This window comes from Cervus elaphus, chromosome 5, assembly GCF_910594005.1.
Source record: "Cervus elaphus chromosome 5, mCerEla1.1, whole genome shotgun sequence".
In the NCBI taxonomy this organism is placed as follows: domain Eukaryota; kingdom Metazoa; phylum Chordata; class Mammalia; order Artiodactyla; family Cervidae; genus Cervus; species Cervus elaphus.
The window spans coordinates 53231468-53249416 of NC_057819.1; the positions used below are offsets into that span (position 1 = coordinate 53231468).

The window sequence follows — 17949 nt, forward strand, 5'->3', positions numbered from 1 at the left end:
CATTCTGTGAGGCCACCATCACCCTAATACCAAAACCAGACAAAGATGCCAAAAAAAGAAAACTACAGGCCAATATCACTGATGAACATAGATGCAAAAATCCTAAACAAAATTCTAGCAAACAGAATCCAACAACATATTAAAAAGATCATACATCATGACCAAGTGGGCTTTATCCCAGGAATGCAAGGATTCTTTAATATCCACAAATCAATCAATGCAATATAACATATTAACAAATTGAAAGATAAAAACCATATGATCATCTCAATAGATGCAGAAAAAGCCTTTGACAAAATTCAACATCCATTCATGATAAAAACTCTCCAGAAAGCAGCAATAGAGGGAACATACCTCAACATAATAAAAGCTATATATGACAAACACACAGCAAACATTATCCCCAATGGTGAAAAATTGAAAGCATTTCCCCTAAAGTCAGGAACAAGACAAGGGTGCCCACTCTCACCACTACTATTCAACATAGTTTTGGAAGTGTTGGCCACAGCAATCAGAGCAGAAAAAGAAATAAAAGGAATCCAGATAGGAAAAGAAGAAATAAAACTCTCACTGTTTGCAGATGACATGATCCTCTACATAGAAAACCCTAAAGACTCTACCAGAAAATTACTAGAGCTAATCAACGAATATAGTAAAGTTGCAGGATATAAAATTAACACACAGAAATCCCTTGCATTCCTACACACTAACAATGAGAGAACAGAAAGAGAAATTAAGGAAACAGTACCATTCACCATTGCAACAAAAAGAATAAAATACTTAGGAGTATATCTACCTAAAGAAACAAAAGACCTATACATAGAAAACTATAAAACACTGATGAAAGAAATCAAAGAGGACACAAATAGATGGAGAAATATACCGTGTTCATGGATTGGAAGAATCAATATTGTGAAAAAGGATATACTACCCAAAGCAATCTATAGATTCAACGCAATCCCTATCAAGCTACCAATGGTATTTTTCACAGAACTAGAACAAATAATTTCACAAATTGTATGGAAATACAAAAAACCTCAAACAGCCAAAGCAATCTTGAGAAAGAAGAATGGAACTGGAGGAATCAACCTGCCTGACTTCAGACTCTACTACAAAGCCACAGTCATCAAGACAGTATGGTACTGGCACAAAGACAGAAATATAGATCAATGGAACAAAATAGAAAGCCCAGAGAAAAATCCACGTACCTATGGACACCTTATCTTCAACAAAGGAGGCAAGAATATACAACGGAAAAAAGATAACCTCTTTAACAAGTGGTGCTGGGAAAACTGGTCAACCACTTGTAAAAGAATGAAACTAGAACACTTTCTAACACCATACACAAAAATAAACTCAAAATGGATTAAAGATCTAAATCTAAGACCAGAAACTACAAAACTCCTAGAGGAGAACATAGGCAAAACACTCTCCAACATAAATGACAGCAAGATCCTCTATGACTCACCTCCCAGAACATTGGAAATAAAAGCAAAAATAAACAAATGGGACCTAATGAAACTTAAAAGCTTTTGCACAACAAAGGAAACTATAACAAGGTAAAAAGACAGCCTTCAGATTGGGAGAAAATAATAGCAAATGAAGCAACAGACAAAGGATTAATCTCAAAAATATACAAGCAGCTCCTGCAGCTCAATTCCAGAAAAATAAATGACCCAATCAAAAAATGGGCCAAAGAACTAAACAGACATTTCTCCAAAGAAGACATACAGATGGCTAACAAACACATGAAAAGATGCTCAACATCACTCATTATCAGAGAAATGCAAATCAAAACCACAATGAGGTACCATTACACGCCAGTCAGGATGGCTGCTAATCCAAAAGTCTACAAGCAATAGATGCTGGAGAGGGTGTGGAGAAAAGGGAACCCTCTTACACTGTTGGTGGGAATGCAAACTAGTACAGCCGCTATGGAGAACAGTGTGGAGATTTCTTAAAAAACTGGAAATAGAACTGCCATATGACCCAGCAATCCCACTCCTGGGCATACACACCAAGGAAACCAGATCTGAAAGAGACACATGTATCCCAGTGTTCATCGCAGCACTGTTTATAATAGCCAGGACATGGAAGCAACCTAGATGCCCATCAGCAGACAAATGGCTAAGAAAGCTATGGTACATATACACAATGGAATATTACTCAGCCATTAAAAAGAATTCATTTGAATCAGTTCTAATGAGATGGATGAAACTGGAGCCCATTATACAGAGTGAAGCAAGCCAGAAAGATAAACACCAATACAGTATACTAACACATATATATGGAACTTAAAAAGATGGTAATGATAACCCTATATGCAAGACAGAAAAAGAGACACAGATGTACAGAACAGACTTTTAGACTCTGTGGGAGAAGGCGAGGGTGGGATGATCTGAGAGAATAGTATTGTAGCAAGTATACTATCAAGGGTGAAACAGATCGCCAGTCCAGGTTGGATGAATGAGACAAGTGCTCAGGGCTGGTGCACTGGGAAGACCCAGAGGGAAGGGATGGGGTGGGAGGTGGGAGGGGGGCTCAGGATGGGGAACACATGTAAATCCATGGCTGATTCATGTCAATGTATGGCAAAAACCACTACAATACTGTAAAGTAATTAGCCTCCAACTAATAAAAATATATGAAAAAAAAAAAAAAAAAATCCACCTGCCGGTGCAGGAGGCACAGGTTCTATCCTTGGGTGAGGAAGATCCCCTGGAGAAGGAAAGGGCAACCCGTACCAGTATCTGTGCTTAGAAAATCCCAAAGAGTTAGTTCCCCCAAGCCTGACCTTCAAAGAGCCCTCTACATTTTATACTTAATTAACCTCTGTTCCTCAAGTAGAAATGGACCCAGCAGTTTGCCAGGCAGGTCCAGGGACTGGCCATAATCAGACACAACAGAATACATATAATGGCCCTTCCATTGAGAGCAAACAGACCCAACCTAAAAGGAAACCATAAACTCCCAGGTTCCTGCCTAGCTATTTCCGGAGGATTTCTAAAGGAAAATGGGTTATGCGGAGGACTGGGCCGTGATCTCCTCTCCCCTGCCCCTTCGCCTTTTTGGAGGGGCTCTGACAGACTAGAATTCTGAAAAGAGCAATCAAACAACGGCTAAGTAGATCCTCTCTCTTTGCAGTGGCTGTTGGGTGCCTTGCAAATCAATTAGTGGTTTCAAGACTTCCCACTAACCAGACTCTACTGGACCCATTGACCTCATGTCCATATGTACACCTACAAGTCCATCCACATTCTATCCAGACACACCCCCTTGGCTCTGGCTTTAATGCTGGGGAGCTCTCGTCTGCCTTGTGACTCTGCCACTTTCTGTGTGCCTTGGGAGAACTGACTCAACCTCTCTCAACTTACATTTTAGCCTTAAAATGTGTGAACATGGACCTGGTGGGGCTACTGATGAAGCACCTCGCACCTGTCCCACACGAGGTGGGTTCTCCATGAGTGACAGCTATTATCACCAAAATTAATAAGTCCAACACATTAATCTGAACTTTCAAACTGTCTGTCCTTGTGCACAAACTCCTCCTTTTGTTTTATCAGCCACCTCCTTTGCCCACTTCAGTTCAGTTCAGTCCCTCAGTCGTGTCCAACTCTTGGCAACCCCATGGACTGCAGCATGCCAGTCTTCCCTGTCCATCACCAACTCCTGGAGCTTGCTCAAACTTAAGTCCATCAAGTCGGTGATGCCATCCAACCATCTCATCCTCTGTCATCCCCTTGCATAACATTTCTCAAATGCTCCGGGTGGGTCAACTTGAACATGAAGAAACTCTGTGGTGGTCATGTGCCTGATGTAATTCTTCTATTAATGTGCTCTGTGTCTTCCAGGAGGCTCATCTCAGTCTATGGATTAAACCTGAAGGCTGGGACTTTGTCTACCATGTCTGTGTATCTAGCAAAACAGCACACAGGGCCCAAACAGAAGAAAATTGTCTCTCAAACTGCCCCTCCTACCAGGAGGGACTTGGGAGAACTTCACAATGTGTGAGATTTCCCCATGAGGCATTTATGAAGAAAATTATCATATCTACTCATCAGCAGAAAGGTGATGGACCTGCAGCATCCTGGGATCTCAAGGCTGAATGTGCTTTCGGTATTCTTCCTACGTATCTATTTTCCTGGCTAACTATCCTGAAGCACGGAAAGCAAGGAGTCATCGGCTTCAGAACACTGGTGTCTGTTGTATAACCGGGTTAAAATCCGCCTAGGCGTCTAGTGGCCCCATTCTGCATCTAGGGCAGTGACTCTCAGCCCCCACTGGGTTCCAGAATCACCTGGGAACTTCTGAAAAGTATTTCTTCATAGGTGTCATACCAAGATACAAAGGGAACTGGTCTAGAATGGAGCCTAGGAATTTATATTTTTAAAAGCTTGGCTTAAAAAAAATGTTTTTTAAGGAATTTGAATGCACAGGCAGAATTGAGGGCCACCAATCTAATAGGAGGCAGCAAAAAAAAAAAAGGAAAGGCAAGACTTTGTGGTGTTGTCTTTAGGATGACCTATTAAGGCAATGGGGATTTCCCAGGTGGCACCAGTGGTAAATTACCCTCCTGCCAAAGCAAGAGACCTAAGAGATGCAGGTTCAATCCCTAGATTGGGAAGGTCCCCTGGAGGAGGGCATGGCAACCCACTCCAGTATTCTTGCCTGTAGCATCTCAAGGACAGAGGAGGCTGGTGGGCTACAGTCCATGGGGTCTAGCAGACCCCGACATGACTGAAGCGACTTGGCAAATGCACACAGATGAGGCATTGGGAAGGCACTGAAGGCTTATTAGTACGGCGGTGCCACTAAGCAAAGAGAAGACAAAAAGCAAATCACTGCATTGAAAGAGCAGGTGATGTAGACATTGGTAAAAATAAACAAGGGTGTCTTCCCAGGCAGAGGAAGGAAACTATGGCTGTGTCCTGCGATAGGACTCTTGGCAGCCTGAGGGGCGCCATTAGGGACCAGACAGACAGGAAGGAGATGGACACCAGCTCTGGTGTTGCTTCCATTCGCCACTCTTTCCCATTAAAAACGGGCCACGTGCTGACCTCAGTGAGACCTTAGCTTATCTATTGTGAAGAACAAAGCTGAGTTTCTATATACCAAGCTTTATTACTTGGGTCTAGAATTCTCTTCACAATAAAGGTTTCGGGGGATGCCTTTAGAAAAACAACCCACAGCTATAATAATAACTATTGCTTTCAGTCACATGGGCTCTTTTTCTGGGAAAATAATCATTCAACATTTCTGATGGAGGACTATTAAAAGTCCTGGGGCAATAATTTTTTAAAAAATGCATTATGATAATAACCAGTTTTGGAGAGAGTGAAGTCAAACAGTCATCCTTAAATCTCTACTAGTGAAAATTTAAACCAGGAAAATCTACATAGAAGCAGGACAGAGTGTGCCAGGAGCTTGGAAATAATTAATACTTTTTGATCTATTACTGGAAATCTATTCCTAAGAATGGACTCTAAGAAAAAAGTCAGAGATGTATTATTTGTGTAGAAACTTTTATATAATACATAGTATCATACATATTACATATACATAATAATACCATACAAATTTGCCAATATGGTACTGAAAATTTGGAAGCAACCAAAGTAAATGTCCAACGAAAGGGACCAGCTAAATAAGGTTTGGCGTCTCATTAAAGCAGAATATTAAGACTCTATGAAAACTTGCCAACAAACAATATATTAAATATCAGAGAATGTTTGCCATGTATTTTAAGTCAAAAATGGGAAGTTACAAAGCACTTATAAGCAGATACTTGTACTAAGTATAAATTTCAAATATAGAAACATACTGGAGGGAGATATGGTGAGATGCTCACAGGATACAGTTTTTCTTTCACATGTGTTCAGTCTCTACATTATTTTACAATAAACATGCATTATTTTTATGATGCTAAAACACACCCCAAATGTTTTGTTTTTAATATGTATGGAGTGCTAACAAAAATTTTCTGAAATAATAAATTATCAGCCTTTCTTGTATTTTGAGTTAAGGGCACACATTCCTGAAAACGTGTCTGGATCCACACCAATTTTTTTGAAAAACACCTATTTTCTTTTAATTCTCTTTAAGAGAGATTTTCTGACCTCAGCCGGAGGTCACCATCTCTCTAGTATCCAGGCTGCTGCTAGCTGGAATGCTGACAATCACCAGTCACACGATTCCAAAACATCTCGAGAGGACCTGGTGTGCCCAGCAAAATACTCATGCTCTTCCTTAGTGATCAGGAAACGAACAAACCACAGGTATTATGGGTCCTGAGTCCTCGGAATGCCAAAAACCACAAGTGCTATGAGGTACACAGCACCACTAGCTCTTTTGTGGAATTCAGGACCAGAACTGGGGTCACTGTGGACCAGAACATACCTTCCCCACCCCGGGCCGAGCAATTTGCGAGGAATCCTAGAAGTCTGGCTCTTCTCTGGGAGGAGAGAGTATTCTATGTGCTCCCCCCATAAGAGGATTGGCTTGTCTACTCCCCAGGAGACCCAAGGACTTGGCATGAGCACAGGGAAGGTCAACCTCCCCATGCCTGCTTTCAGCAGCCCCTCCTCAACCCACCCAGAGCTGAAAATGAGCCACTACTTGATCAGCCTACAAGGTGGGCAAAGCCAAGAATCGGAGGCCTGAGCAGGTCATGCAATCGCTCTGTGGTGTCTGGCCCACTCATTCAGTGGCCCTCTCTGAAGCTCAAAGCTGTCAGCTGGTAGAGAGCTGCCTGCTTCGACAACCAGTTCTCAGAACCAGGAGGGAAGCAGGGGACACCCTGGGTTAGCGATGGAAGCATGTGGCGCACACCCAGCGGAGGCCCTCTGAGCACGCAGAGTGTTGTGACCCCAGGCAGACCTACCTCATAGGAAGTTCTGATGAGTCTGAAAATGTCAACCTCAGGATAGGGCTCCACGTCATCACTGAGCAGCGAGTGGAGGTGAGGGATGGGGGGCAGCGTGCTGTCTTTATTGGTCACGCTGTCCAAATACCTGAAGAAGAATGGAATCCCGAGTCACTGGGAGCCGAATCTGGAAGTCCCCCTTTATAGCTGTCCACCTATTTTCTGCAAACTCTGCATATCAGAAGGCTAGAATTTCCTTAAGAGTGAATGAAAATCCCTTCACATTTTAAAAAAATTTTATTATTTTTTTAAACTGAAGTATAGTTAACTGTCTTCACTTCTAAAGTCAAGGAAAAAAAAAAAAAACAATCTTCAACCACACAGAGAAGTGGGCCCTATAATAACCATCAGGGCAAATAAGACTCACAGAACCAAGGAGAAAGACAGATGGAAAAGTATAGAGAAGAAAACCTAAAGGTAGTTTTCAAGGTGAGAAATACCTTCCCAAAACGGTCATAGCCTCCCCATCGTCCTTGCAGTTCAAAAGCTTGTCTACATTTGCATCGAGCACAGCTAGGGCCAACTGGAATATCACTTTGATTCCTTCATAGAAGAAACAGTCGACGACCACCACTGCGCTTTCAAAGGGCATCACGCTAAGAAACAGGGTGAGGAACCAGGACAGGGAGATGGTGGAGATCACGCCCAGGTCCTGCATGCAGTCGTAGAGCTGCGGGACATAGTCCCGGGCCAGCTCCTCGAAGACACCCTGGTCCACCAGGGCACCTGCAGCGGGGGTGGACGCAAAAGGTCATGGTTAACCAACAGCACCTTCTCACAAATGAACCCAACCCAGTGGCTTGACGAAAATAATCCAGTTGACAACCGCTACTGAGCCAGAACTCTAATCACTACGTTACTAGATGAAGGTATCAGCACAGCCAAGTCACCAGATGAGTTCTGACTGCAGCTTCTCTTTCTGGGGCCTTCCTCCCTTCTTCTTTATCATGAAAGAGCAATATCATCACACCTCTAAGAGCTGTGGAAAAGGTCAACTTACAAGATCTTCCAGACACACAATTATTTTCCTGGCAACATATGTTTGCTAGGCATGAAATATACATCTAAGTAGGTTCATTTCTTGGCAAATTCTTAAAAAAAAAAAAAAAAATCACTCTTCTGGATGCTTAGTCCCATACAGGAATTGTTTCTTTAAATAATTGTTTCCCCCGCCCTCCCCCCAAATTATAAGCATTCCAGCTGTACACATTCATGATCAACTTCCTGAGGTTTCTGGAGAGTATTTCCAATGAATCTACTGTGCAAAAGTTTAGAAATGAAGACAGAACAGAGGAGAGCATGAAGTACACCTTTTGCTATACTAGCAATGAAAAGCTTGTCCTGCTAAAATGAATGTCTAACACTGGAGGGGATTATATGGAGAGACACCAATAATTTATTTAAATGCTCACCATCACTGCTTGCTTTGCAGTGAAACCAGTTCTGAAAAATACCTTAGAAACTGAGCTCTGAATATATTTTTATATGCTATTCTGCCCACTCCTTTTTTGAATCCTTCTGCTTTCCATAGATTCCAAGCTCTTCATGAAGGCACTATTAAACCTTTTGGGACTGATGATCTGTGTGCCTGGTGTAGCTCTCACATGCCACAGACACCCACACTGAGTTATTTTCTAAAGCAGTGAGACGTATATTCTTTCCAGGGGGAGAAGCTCCATGGTGCTCCTTTGTGTATAATCTATATTGATTCAAGTCCTCTCATTCCCATTTTGGGAAATGAGTTGTCTGACACTCTTTTGGCTAATGGCGACTGGAAATAGGGTTACAGCTGGTTTCCTGGTTCTAGAAACATTTTCCTGATGAGATAAGGGTTATAAATTAATTGCAGCCTCACGTACCAACCACCCTGGTGTTGTAATAATCAGGGAGCATGCGTTCACACAAAGCCACCAGCAGCCAGAAAGCTTCCTCCTCTTTGGCATAAAGCAGCAGCACGGATGTGACAATGTTCATGGCCTAAAGGGATGAAAGAAGATGTCATCAGATACATTTTAAATACATCAGACACATTTTAACATATGAGCAACTTTGTTAACCTGAATAACAACTGAGTTAGTCCCAAAGGAGCCAGCACACTTTTTCCCCAAAAGAACAGATAATAAATATTAAAGGCTTTACATACACACATTCTTCTGAGTTTTGTTTTGTTTACAAGTTTTAAAAAATGTAAAAACCCTTAGAACTTCAGCCTGCTAAGTGTTTTGCTTTTGTTTGTTGTTGTTTTGTGGGTTTTGGTTTTTTGTTGTTGTTGGTTTTTTTTTTTTTTTTGCCTGTTAACTGTTAAGGGCTCCATGAACACCAATATGCACCAAGGACTGGGCCCCCCATGACCACAAATCCTCATTCGAAAAACTATGTCCAAAGCCTATTTGACAAAGCTTTTAACCTATTAGTCTCGGTGTTTGTAATCCTTAATTCGGTGAGGTGAATATTTCCCTTTTAATCTTCCGTAATTGTTTCTATCACCAACTACACGTGGCTTGAGGCACTCTTCAGGGAACAATGAAACCTTTCAAAGTTGAAGTCCTCGCCCATTATTTCCGACTGGATAAGGATGGTAGTGATAAGTAACAGGGGTTTAATTCTAAAGTAATCTACTTTATTAAAAGATATTATCAGCTAGCTCATAAGCACTCCAGGCTCAACGACTTTAGTAGTCCTCTTAATTAAAAAGAGGAAGATCAAAAGATAAATATGAACTCTATTATATTAGAAGCCAGCTCCCGCCTGTACTTCTTTTGATCCTTGAGAAACCGGTTAAGTCAGTGTTCATCAGATTCCTACAATATAAATGTTGAAAAAGGAATTTTGGTCTAATAGGCTCTTCCTTGTAAGCCTGACTCAACAGGTGCCCAAGTGAAATCATTAAAATTCCACTTGAGAATTAACCTGCCTGCTACACGATCATGGTCATGGCTGATTTCTTAGTCATTCAAGGTAAGTTTCTTTTGAGGCTCTACTTGGTAATAGGCTCTGGACTAAGTACTGGGGAAAAGGAGGGGGCAGAGTGGTGACAAATCTCACAGGGCATAAATCCAGGGGTCAGAGAGATAAAAAAGATGTAAAGGTTGATTAATCAATTTGGAGGTATATTTTAAATTAACTGATATCAAAAAGATAAAATGTACAGGGAGACCTGTGATCTGCGTGGATGTGTGTATGCGTGTGTGTATACAGGTTTTGAGGAATTAAACCTGCTTCAGGTTTCAACTAGATGGTCAAGGAAGGTCTCTCTGGGTACATATGTGGCCTTTCAATCTAAATCAATCTAAGACACTATCTTAGAGCTTTCCAAATTGTGCTATCCATACTAACATATACAAGCAATCATTGTGGTTGGTATATGGGCAACATTTTTAAATAGTGAATTACATATTTATTTTAGTGGGCCTTAAAATATAGCCATAGCATATAACAGCTACATTCTCAAGGATATTAATTGCTTAGGAGTTGCAAAGGGTAGGAGCACTGGGGAACCCAGAATGCAGAATTAAAGGCTTGGTGCCCAGATATGTTCATGACCAGTTAGTGACCAGCCAGGCCACCAGACGGTGGTAGATCCAGAAAGGGCACTCTTATCCCTTGGCTCCTCTGCTCAGGGCGGTATTTCTCTGCTCTGGGAGACCGTGCTTCCCAGAGGACATCTGACAAGGTCTAAAAACATTTAGTTGTCACAAGTGGGGAGCACTGGCATTTCGTGAGAAGATGCTATTAAACATGTTATTAAGCAGGAATGTTAACTAAACATTCCCCAAAGCACAGGACAGCCCCACACAAAGAATTATTCAGTCCACAATGCCAACAATACCAAGGTCAAGAGACCCCGGTGCAGCAATTGCTCTCTTAACCATAAAGTGTTTCTTCTTTTTAAGGAAATATTTATTTATTCATTTGGCTGCACCGGGTCTTAACGACAGCATACAGGATCTAGTTCCCTGACCAGGGATCGAACCTGGGCCCCCTGGGAGCATGGAATCTTAGCCACTGGACCACCAGGGAAGTCCCCCATAAAGCCTTTCTTGTTACTTACCAGCTGGCAGAAAACATTTTTTTTTTTTTTAAGTCTTACCCATCTGTGACATTCACCTGGCAATACCCTATGTTAGGATTTCGAAAAGCATAAGCAGTCAAGACTCTCCTCAGAGCCGCGATGCCCATTTCGTTCTGGAAAGCGGGGTGTTCTGGAAGCGAGCGGTGCAGGTCCCTCTCAATCTCCTCTGTGGCGAGGTTGTACTTCCCCATGGACTTCTCCACGAGGTCCTCATAGTAGCCGGGGTGAGTGGCCTTCTCATTGATGGCACCTGGGAGACACCAAACGGACCCAGCATCAGAAGGTGGGAGCCTGGGCCTTGGTCTGTAATTGTGACTGCCTGACCCGGCCTTTCCCTTCCTCCTGTGAGGACCCGTGTCACAGCCTCAGCCAGACTGTAACTTCACTCCCGGCCCCCTTCCCTCTTCCAGCTCCACTGGAAGCCGGTGGCTTAAAAACTTCCCTGTACTCTATGATCCCCTGGAGGAGAGAATGGCTGCCCACTCCAGTATTCCTGCCTGGAGAGCCCCATGGACGGAGGAGCCTAGTGAGCTACAGTCTATGGGATTGCAGAGTCAAACACGACTGAGCGATTCTCTCTCTCTCTCTCTCACAAACACACACACTCTATGATATCACTTATATGTGAAGCCTAAACAATAGTACAAATGACTGTAGACAGAGAACAGAAATAGACTCACAGACACAGACGACAAATTTATGGTTACCAAAGCAGGGAAGAGGACAGGAGAGGGACAAACTACAGTATGGGATTAACCAGTCAGACGACAGAGAAGTAACAAGGATTTACTGTATAGCATAGGGCACTATAGTCAATATCTTGTAATAACCTATAAGGCAAAATCATCAGAATTAAAGGCAATGGGTGGGTATGCTATACATCTGAAATTAACGGTACTGTAAAACTATACTTCAATTAAAAAAAAAACAATGAATTTTTTAAAAACCTCCCTACACACACACAAACAAAAAATCCTCCCTAAGGTAGAGGCTTCCAACCTAGAAACTGTGTTCCACAGACAACCCAAAGGGGCTGCTCAGAGAAGAACAGGGAAGTGGGCAGAGAAAGCCAAGCAGAAGCCTCAGCCGTCTCAGTTCTCCAACCAAGCAGCCTTGCTTGCATTTTATCGGGGTTTTCCTTATGATTTCACTTGAAAAGGGATGCTTTGTCTCTCAAAACAAGTTTAAAAACTGAAATTATGAAGGGCTCACAAAGAGCCATATTGAAGAGTAGGAGGAAGGATGAAGAGGGACTTTCAGAATTGCAGGGGGCAGGGACCATGTTCCTGGCAGTGAGGAGCCACTGCTGTGGAAGGGAGCTCCTTGGTGCTGGGCAGGAGGATGCAGAGGTGGGTGAGAACCCCTGCTTTGACATATCTGCATGTTATGATTCTTAAAGACCAACAAACCCTGGATGCAAGCACCTAACTATGAATCTAGTTAAATATAATTTATTTAAGTATAAGGTTTATGTACACACACACATATACATACATACAAATACATACATATAAAAATACACACATATGTATGTACATATTATATAATTAAATAGGTATTTATATGTTAAATATGTGTACATATACACATGGGCTTCCCAGATGGCATAGTGTTTTAAGACTCCACCTGCCATTACAGTAGACTTGGCTTTGATCTCTGGGTCCAGAAGATCCCCTGGAGTAGGAAATGGCAACCCAAAACTCCGTATTCCTGCCTGGAGAATCCCATGGACAGAAGAGCCTAGCAGGCTACAGTCCATGAGGTTGCAAAAAGTCAGACACAACTGAAGCGACTCAGCACACATGCACATATACAGACACACACATATGTAATGACAGGGTAAACTGATTTGCACTTCACTGATTAGAAATTAGACCCCTGGGTTGAATTGGGGGTTGCGTATTTGAAATAGCCCTGATGCATGATGGAAGGCTGAGGGCAGCCCCGGGGCTCCGCACACTCGGAGGAGTGCTCCCACTCCAGCCCCACCGTACCAGACAGCAGCAGCCAGAGCTCCCCACGCATGCTCTCAGGGACACCCTTCAGCACCAGCTCCCGGGTCTTTTCCGTGCGGTACATGCAGATCCCTTGCCCGTACTCCGCAAAGTGAATCTTCCAGGCTTGCTCTTTCAAAAACTCTTTGGCCTGAAAGGGATGATGTAGCATCATTACACCCAAAGTAGTTCGAGAATGCTCAGGACAAGTTTGACGGAAAGTCAGAACATTTTCCCTGGAGAATGGAGCTGGTAAGTTCTGGACAGAATTCATGAGAACAAAAAACTCATATTTTCTGAAGACCTTCTGTGACCTGACCCATATATCAGAGCCTGTGGATCTGCCATGAAGCTTTCTGGCCCGGAGTCAGAATGCCACTTCCCTGAGGTGGGTCAGGAGAATGCAAATGTTACTTACAGCTTTATGTCTACACCTCCAAGTGAAACGGAGTGGATGTTTGTTAAACGTGGGCTGAGACATTATGTACTTACTTGTTGGTTACTTAAGCAACAGTTAAAACACAAAACTAAAAAATGTCACCTGCATATAGAAGTACATGACCTATCTCCTTTCACAATGAAGCCACTCTGAAACCCGATGACATACAAATATGTCATTGTATGTTATATTTATATATCATTTGTATTTTTTAAAAAATATCCTTCACTTGTAGGAAACTGTCCAGTGACACATTGATGAGTTTATTTTAAAAGATTTTTAAAAAAACATTCCTGATCTAGTACAGAAAATTCCAGGCAAGAGGAGGCGGCACTCACCAATTTCGGGTTGAACTCCTCGGGAGACCGCCGCCGATACATGGTCATCAGGGTCTGCGTGGCCGTGGGGACACTGTTGCCATTGAGGTTGAACTGGCGCTCGCCATCAGCATCAGAGCTGGTGCTCCTCTGGGGACTGGAGGAAACGAGGCTGCTGGGCCGAGAATACACCTGCCAAGGCAGAGCACCGAGAGGTGGGGACGGTGAGAGCTGCAGAATCTACTTCTTCAACAGCCTCTCCTCCACCTTTCTGTGCTCAGTCGGGTCCTACTCTTGGAGACCCCATGGACTGTAGCCCGCCAGGCTCCTCTGTCCATGGGATTCTTCGGGCAAGAATACTGGAGTGGATTGTCATTTTCCCGACCCAGGGACCAAACCCCGTGTCTCCTGTGTCTCCTGCGTTGACAGGCAGGTTCTTTACCACTGAGCCACCTGACTGTCCTCTGGACAGACACTAATAGCTTCCCCATGGTTCCCAGGAGGTGTCTTGCTAGGTGATGTAGCAGGAGGAAGCCAGCAAGTCAGCATTTTGGTGAGAATTAGATGGGATCATACGCCACAGAGCTTCAATGTGTCCAATAAGTTTCCTCTGTGTTTTATTTTTTGGCTGTGGTCCGTAGCATGAAGGACCTTAAGTTTCCCAATTGGGGATCAAATCTGCATCCCCTTCATTGGAGGCATGGAGTCTTTTTTTTTTTAATATTCATTTATTTGGCTGTGTCAGCTTTTAGTTGCAGCACTTGAACTCTCTAGTTATGGTATGAAAGGCTCAGTAGTTGTGGCACTCAGGCTTAGTTACTCCGTGGCATGTGGGATCTTAGTTCCCCAACCAGGGATCAAACCTGCAACCCCTGCATTGCAAGGCAGATTCATAACCACTGGACCACCAGGGAAATCCCGGCATGGAGTCTTAACCACTGGATTACCAGGGAAATGCCTCCTCTGTATTTTAGATTCATTTTTACAACAAACTGGTTGGACACTTATCTCTCTGATTAGTATGCATGCAAAGCATGACGTGGTTGAATCAACTGCTGATGGGACCGCCCCCCTCGCCTCCTATCTATCTAGTTTCTGGTGCATCAAAAATGCCCACAGAAGCTTGGAGCAGGTAAACAGGAGCTCGCCAGCTTTACAGCATATTTTCGCTGCAAGTCGCTTCATCATTTGAGCTAATCATGTATCTTTCAGGGCCCAGTTTCCCTGGCTGTGGGTTCAGAGCCTAATTCAATAGGGACACAATTCATATTGTATCAGAATAAAATCATCCTAATGATGTTGTATTTCAGGTTTGAGACTTTACTGGGTGACCTCTGTGTAATTCCCAACAGAGTCACTTAGACCAGAGTCACTTGCTATGTAATCAGGACAAATCACTTCGTAACGCCTTCAGTGATGAAAGAAGAGGGTGAGATTAGATGTCCAATTCTATGATCCTAAATACAAACACCGTGAGATGTAAATAAGATGTCTGCTCTGGACATCAGAGTAGCTGGTTCATCTCAGCACAGCTGCAAAGCTTCAAGATCAAACAAAACAGACCAGGAGGTGAACACTCTCCAGGGAAGAGAAATAGGATGAACCAAACCCGCAGGTGCCTTCCACCGACCTCATCATCCGAACTGTTGTAGCTTCCTGCGAATTCTTTGTCTGAGTATATTTTGGAGGTCGTCTGCTGCAGGAAGTCAGAGATCCTCTGCACCAGAAAGTCTCTGTCCTTCAAGTTGGCAAAGAGAAAGGTCATCCTGTTCCTGGTGCTGATGGACAGAGGACTGGGGAGCACGCTGGAGCTGTCTGCCTTTTCTACAATCGTCACCTGGAAAGAAACAGGCCACCAAGAGCATTACTGCCCAAGGATCACCAGACAGCAACCTCTGAGTGCTGAAGATGCTGAGCACTGGAGAAAGAAGTGGACTCCATCTCAGCAGGAACTTCCGTATTTTATTGAGGCAAGTTGAGATTCTTGAAAGCTGTCCCAATAAAAGAAAACAGCTCAGAACAAATGAAACTGGAACCGGATTATCTTGCTGGAAGTTATAAATCGAGAGTGAGTCCCCATCCCAGCCCCAGGAGACATTTGGCAACATCTAGAGGCACTTCTGGCAGTCACAAGCAGAGGGTACCACTGGCATCTCACAGGTGGAAGTCAAGGATGAAGCTAAACATCGTGCAGGGCACAGGACCCAAGTCAGCCCACCCCAACACAGCACAGCCCAAGATGTCAACAGCGCCAAGGCTGAGAAACCTTGTTGTGAAGAAATTCTTTGACTTTCATTAAAATTTCATGGAACTTTAAGAGGGAGGACTCTTCGCTGGTGCTTCATCTCTAAGAGAGAGAAACAACCCACGATACTGGGTCCTTTTATTAGCTTAATGTGGACATGGCTTTTAAAACACCACCAATCCTTCAAATGTCTCGTTTAGACTCCAGGGCTTTGCATTCCTCACCTCTTACCACTTCAAAGTTTTAAAGGCATGATTTTGAGCAGACATGACGTAAACAGCTTAATTGCAACCCTTTCTGCACGGGCTGACTGTGTGTGTGTGTATGTGTGTGTGTGTGTGTGTGCATTTGTGCATACTAGTATGTGTAGTAAAGTAAGTCTACCACATCAGGAGAAAAGCAAAAATAAGGGACATGTGTTTCAGCTTTGAAATGACGGCATATATTTGCTGGTTTATAATAGGATTTTCATCAACTGGAAACTAAGAAAAATGCACTACAACTCTTTTCGTTAGCACATTAGGAAGAAAAATCTCAAGGCCAGGCTCTAGATAAATGATTTATTTGCAGCAGCGCTGATTGTGTACTTAAGAGTTTAGTTTCTTTCCCATCTTCATTTCCACTGTAAGCAGTCTAGACAGGTTCAACTTCAACCTCTGCATCAGCATTTTCATGTGAAAGACATTTCCTCTGAGCAGAACTTTAAAAACCTTTCTCCCTTTCAAGGCTAAGCAACCTATTGGAATTGCCTAAAAAGTTGCAGGGTCACAAGTGCAAAACAGGTATTACTGGGGTCCATAAAGGGAAAAACTGCAGGACCTGAGTTCTGTTCTCAGCTTTTATAAACATGTACAAGTTAGATATATAGTCATACATTTTTCAAGGAATATTCTGAGATATGTAGAGTTGTACCTAAGAGTTTTTTCCTCCAAAGCTAAGGAAGCTAGAGAAATTGGTGGGGGTCAGGGGGAGAGGGGGAAGCCAACTTCTTTATCAAGAAAAGGATTTTCCCATGATACTTCAGACATATGTTAAACAATGCTTATTTTAAAAGACGGATAAAAGCTCCTTTTCTCCCAACAGATTTTTTCTGATTGTTTTAGTCACCAGGCATCTGCAATTAATGACAAGATACCAAGAGGATGAAAGGTTCAAGTTCTGTACCTAAAACACAGATACCATGTGCTCGTGATGAAATCTGCATGGAAGTCTAGTATCTAGCAGGATCATGAATACAGAGACAGCAAGAAAGCACCTACAGAAACCCTAGGCAGCTTCCCACGGGTTAGCATGTATTTTTCACTGACAAACGAGTTCTAGTAGAATTCTACCCCTGAAACTCTGCGCCTCCAGGAAAGGGTAATAGCTTCACCGGAATGTTCTACACAATGAGGCACATTTTCATCACCAACTACAATTGTAAGATAGCTTGAATCTAATCAAATCTTGGTGTTTCATATGGAACATTTACAAGGTAATTTATAATTGAAAAAAAGAAGAGAGACTACATCTAGACGTGCTAATGAGGACTCTCATCACTTTATCCTCTTGCTGCTAGTTCAGACTTTTCTTTAAAATCTACAGCAACATGATACTGTGTAAACATTTAACATGTGTCGATTTACTCTACCTTAAGTCTGCATGCAGAATGTATATTAATAATCTCCAGTCAATATTTCCACTTATTTATAAAAAATGAAATACAACGGCAATCCCTAGTCTACACAGTTCCAAAAGGAGCTGTTCCAAGGAGGATGCAAGGTTCCTTGAAGCTCCTACTGATCAATCAGCTTAACTCAGTTCATGGAGACATCACTCTCTGCTCAAACAGACCCAGACGGAGGGTGGGAGCCCTGCTCTAGTGCATTTTTGTCATTATATAACCTGGAGTAGGAATAAATGCAAGTCCTTTGCTTCTTCCATTAGTTGAGGTTTAGGATTTACCATTAATATAGCTCAG

The 17949-nt window shown here is 42.8% G+C and overlaps 1 protein-coding gene across 1 annotated transcript in view; it reads right to left on the reverse strand.

Annotated features, from left to right (window-relative positions):
• Nucleotides 1–17949, reverse strand: part of TBC1D9 (TBC1 domain family member 9) — a 129585-nt gene that overhangs the window by 30385 nt on the left and 81251 nt on the right. The window contains exons 7-13 of the mRNA XM_043902480.1: nucleotides 15375–15581; nucleotides 13766–13936; nucleotides 12989–13139; nucleotides 11030–11244; nucleotides 8782–8899; nucleotides 7363–7648; nucleotides 6881–7010 (exon numbers count right to left, since the gene is read on the reverse strand). Coding sequence (XP_043758415.1) covers nucleotides 6881–7010; nucleotides 7363–7648; nucleotides 8782–8899; nucleotides 11030–11244; nucleotides 12989–13139; nucleotides 13766–13936; nucleotides 15375–15581 — 1278 coding nt within the window. The remainder of the gene's footprint in view (nucleotides 1–6880; nucleotides 7011–7362; nucleotides 7649–8781; nucleotides 8900–11029; nucleotides 11245–12988; nucleotides 13140–13765; nucleotides 13937–15374; nucleotides 15582–17949) is intronic.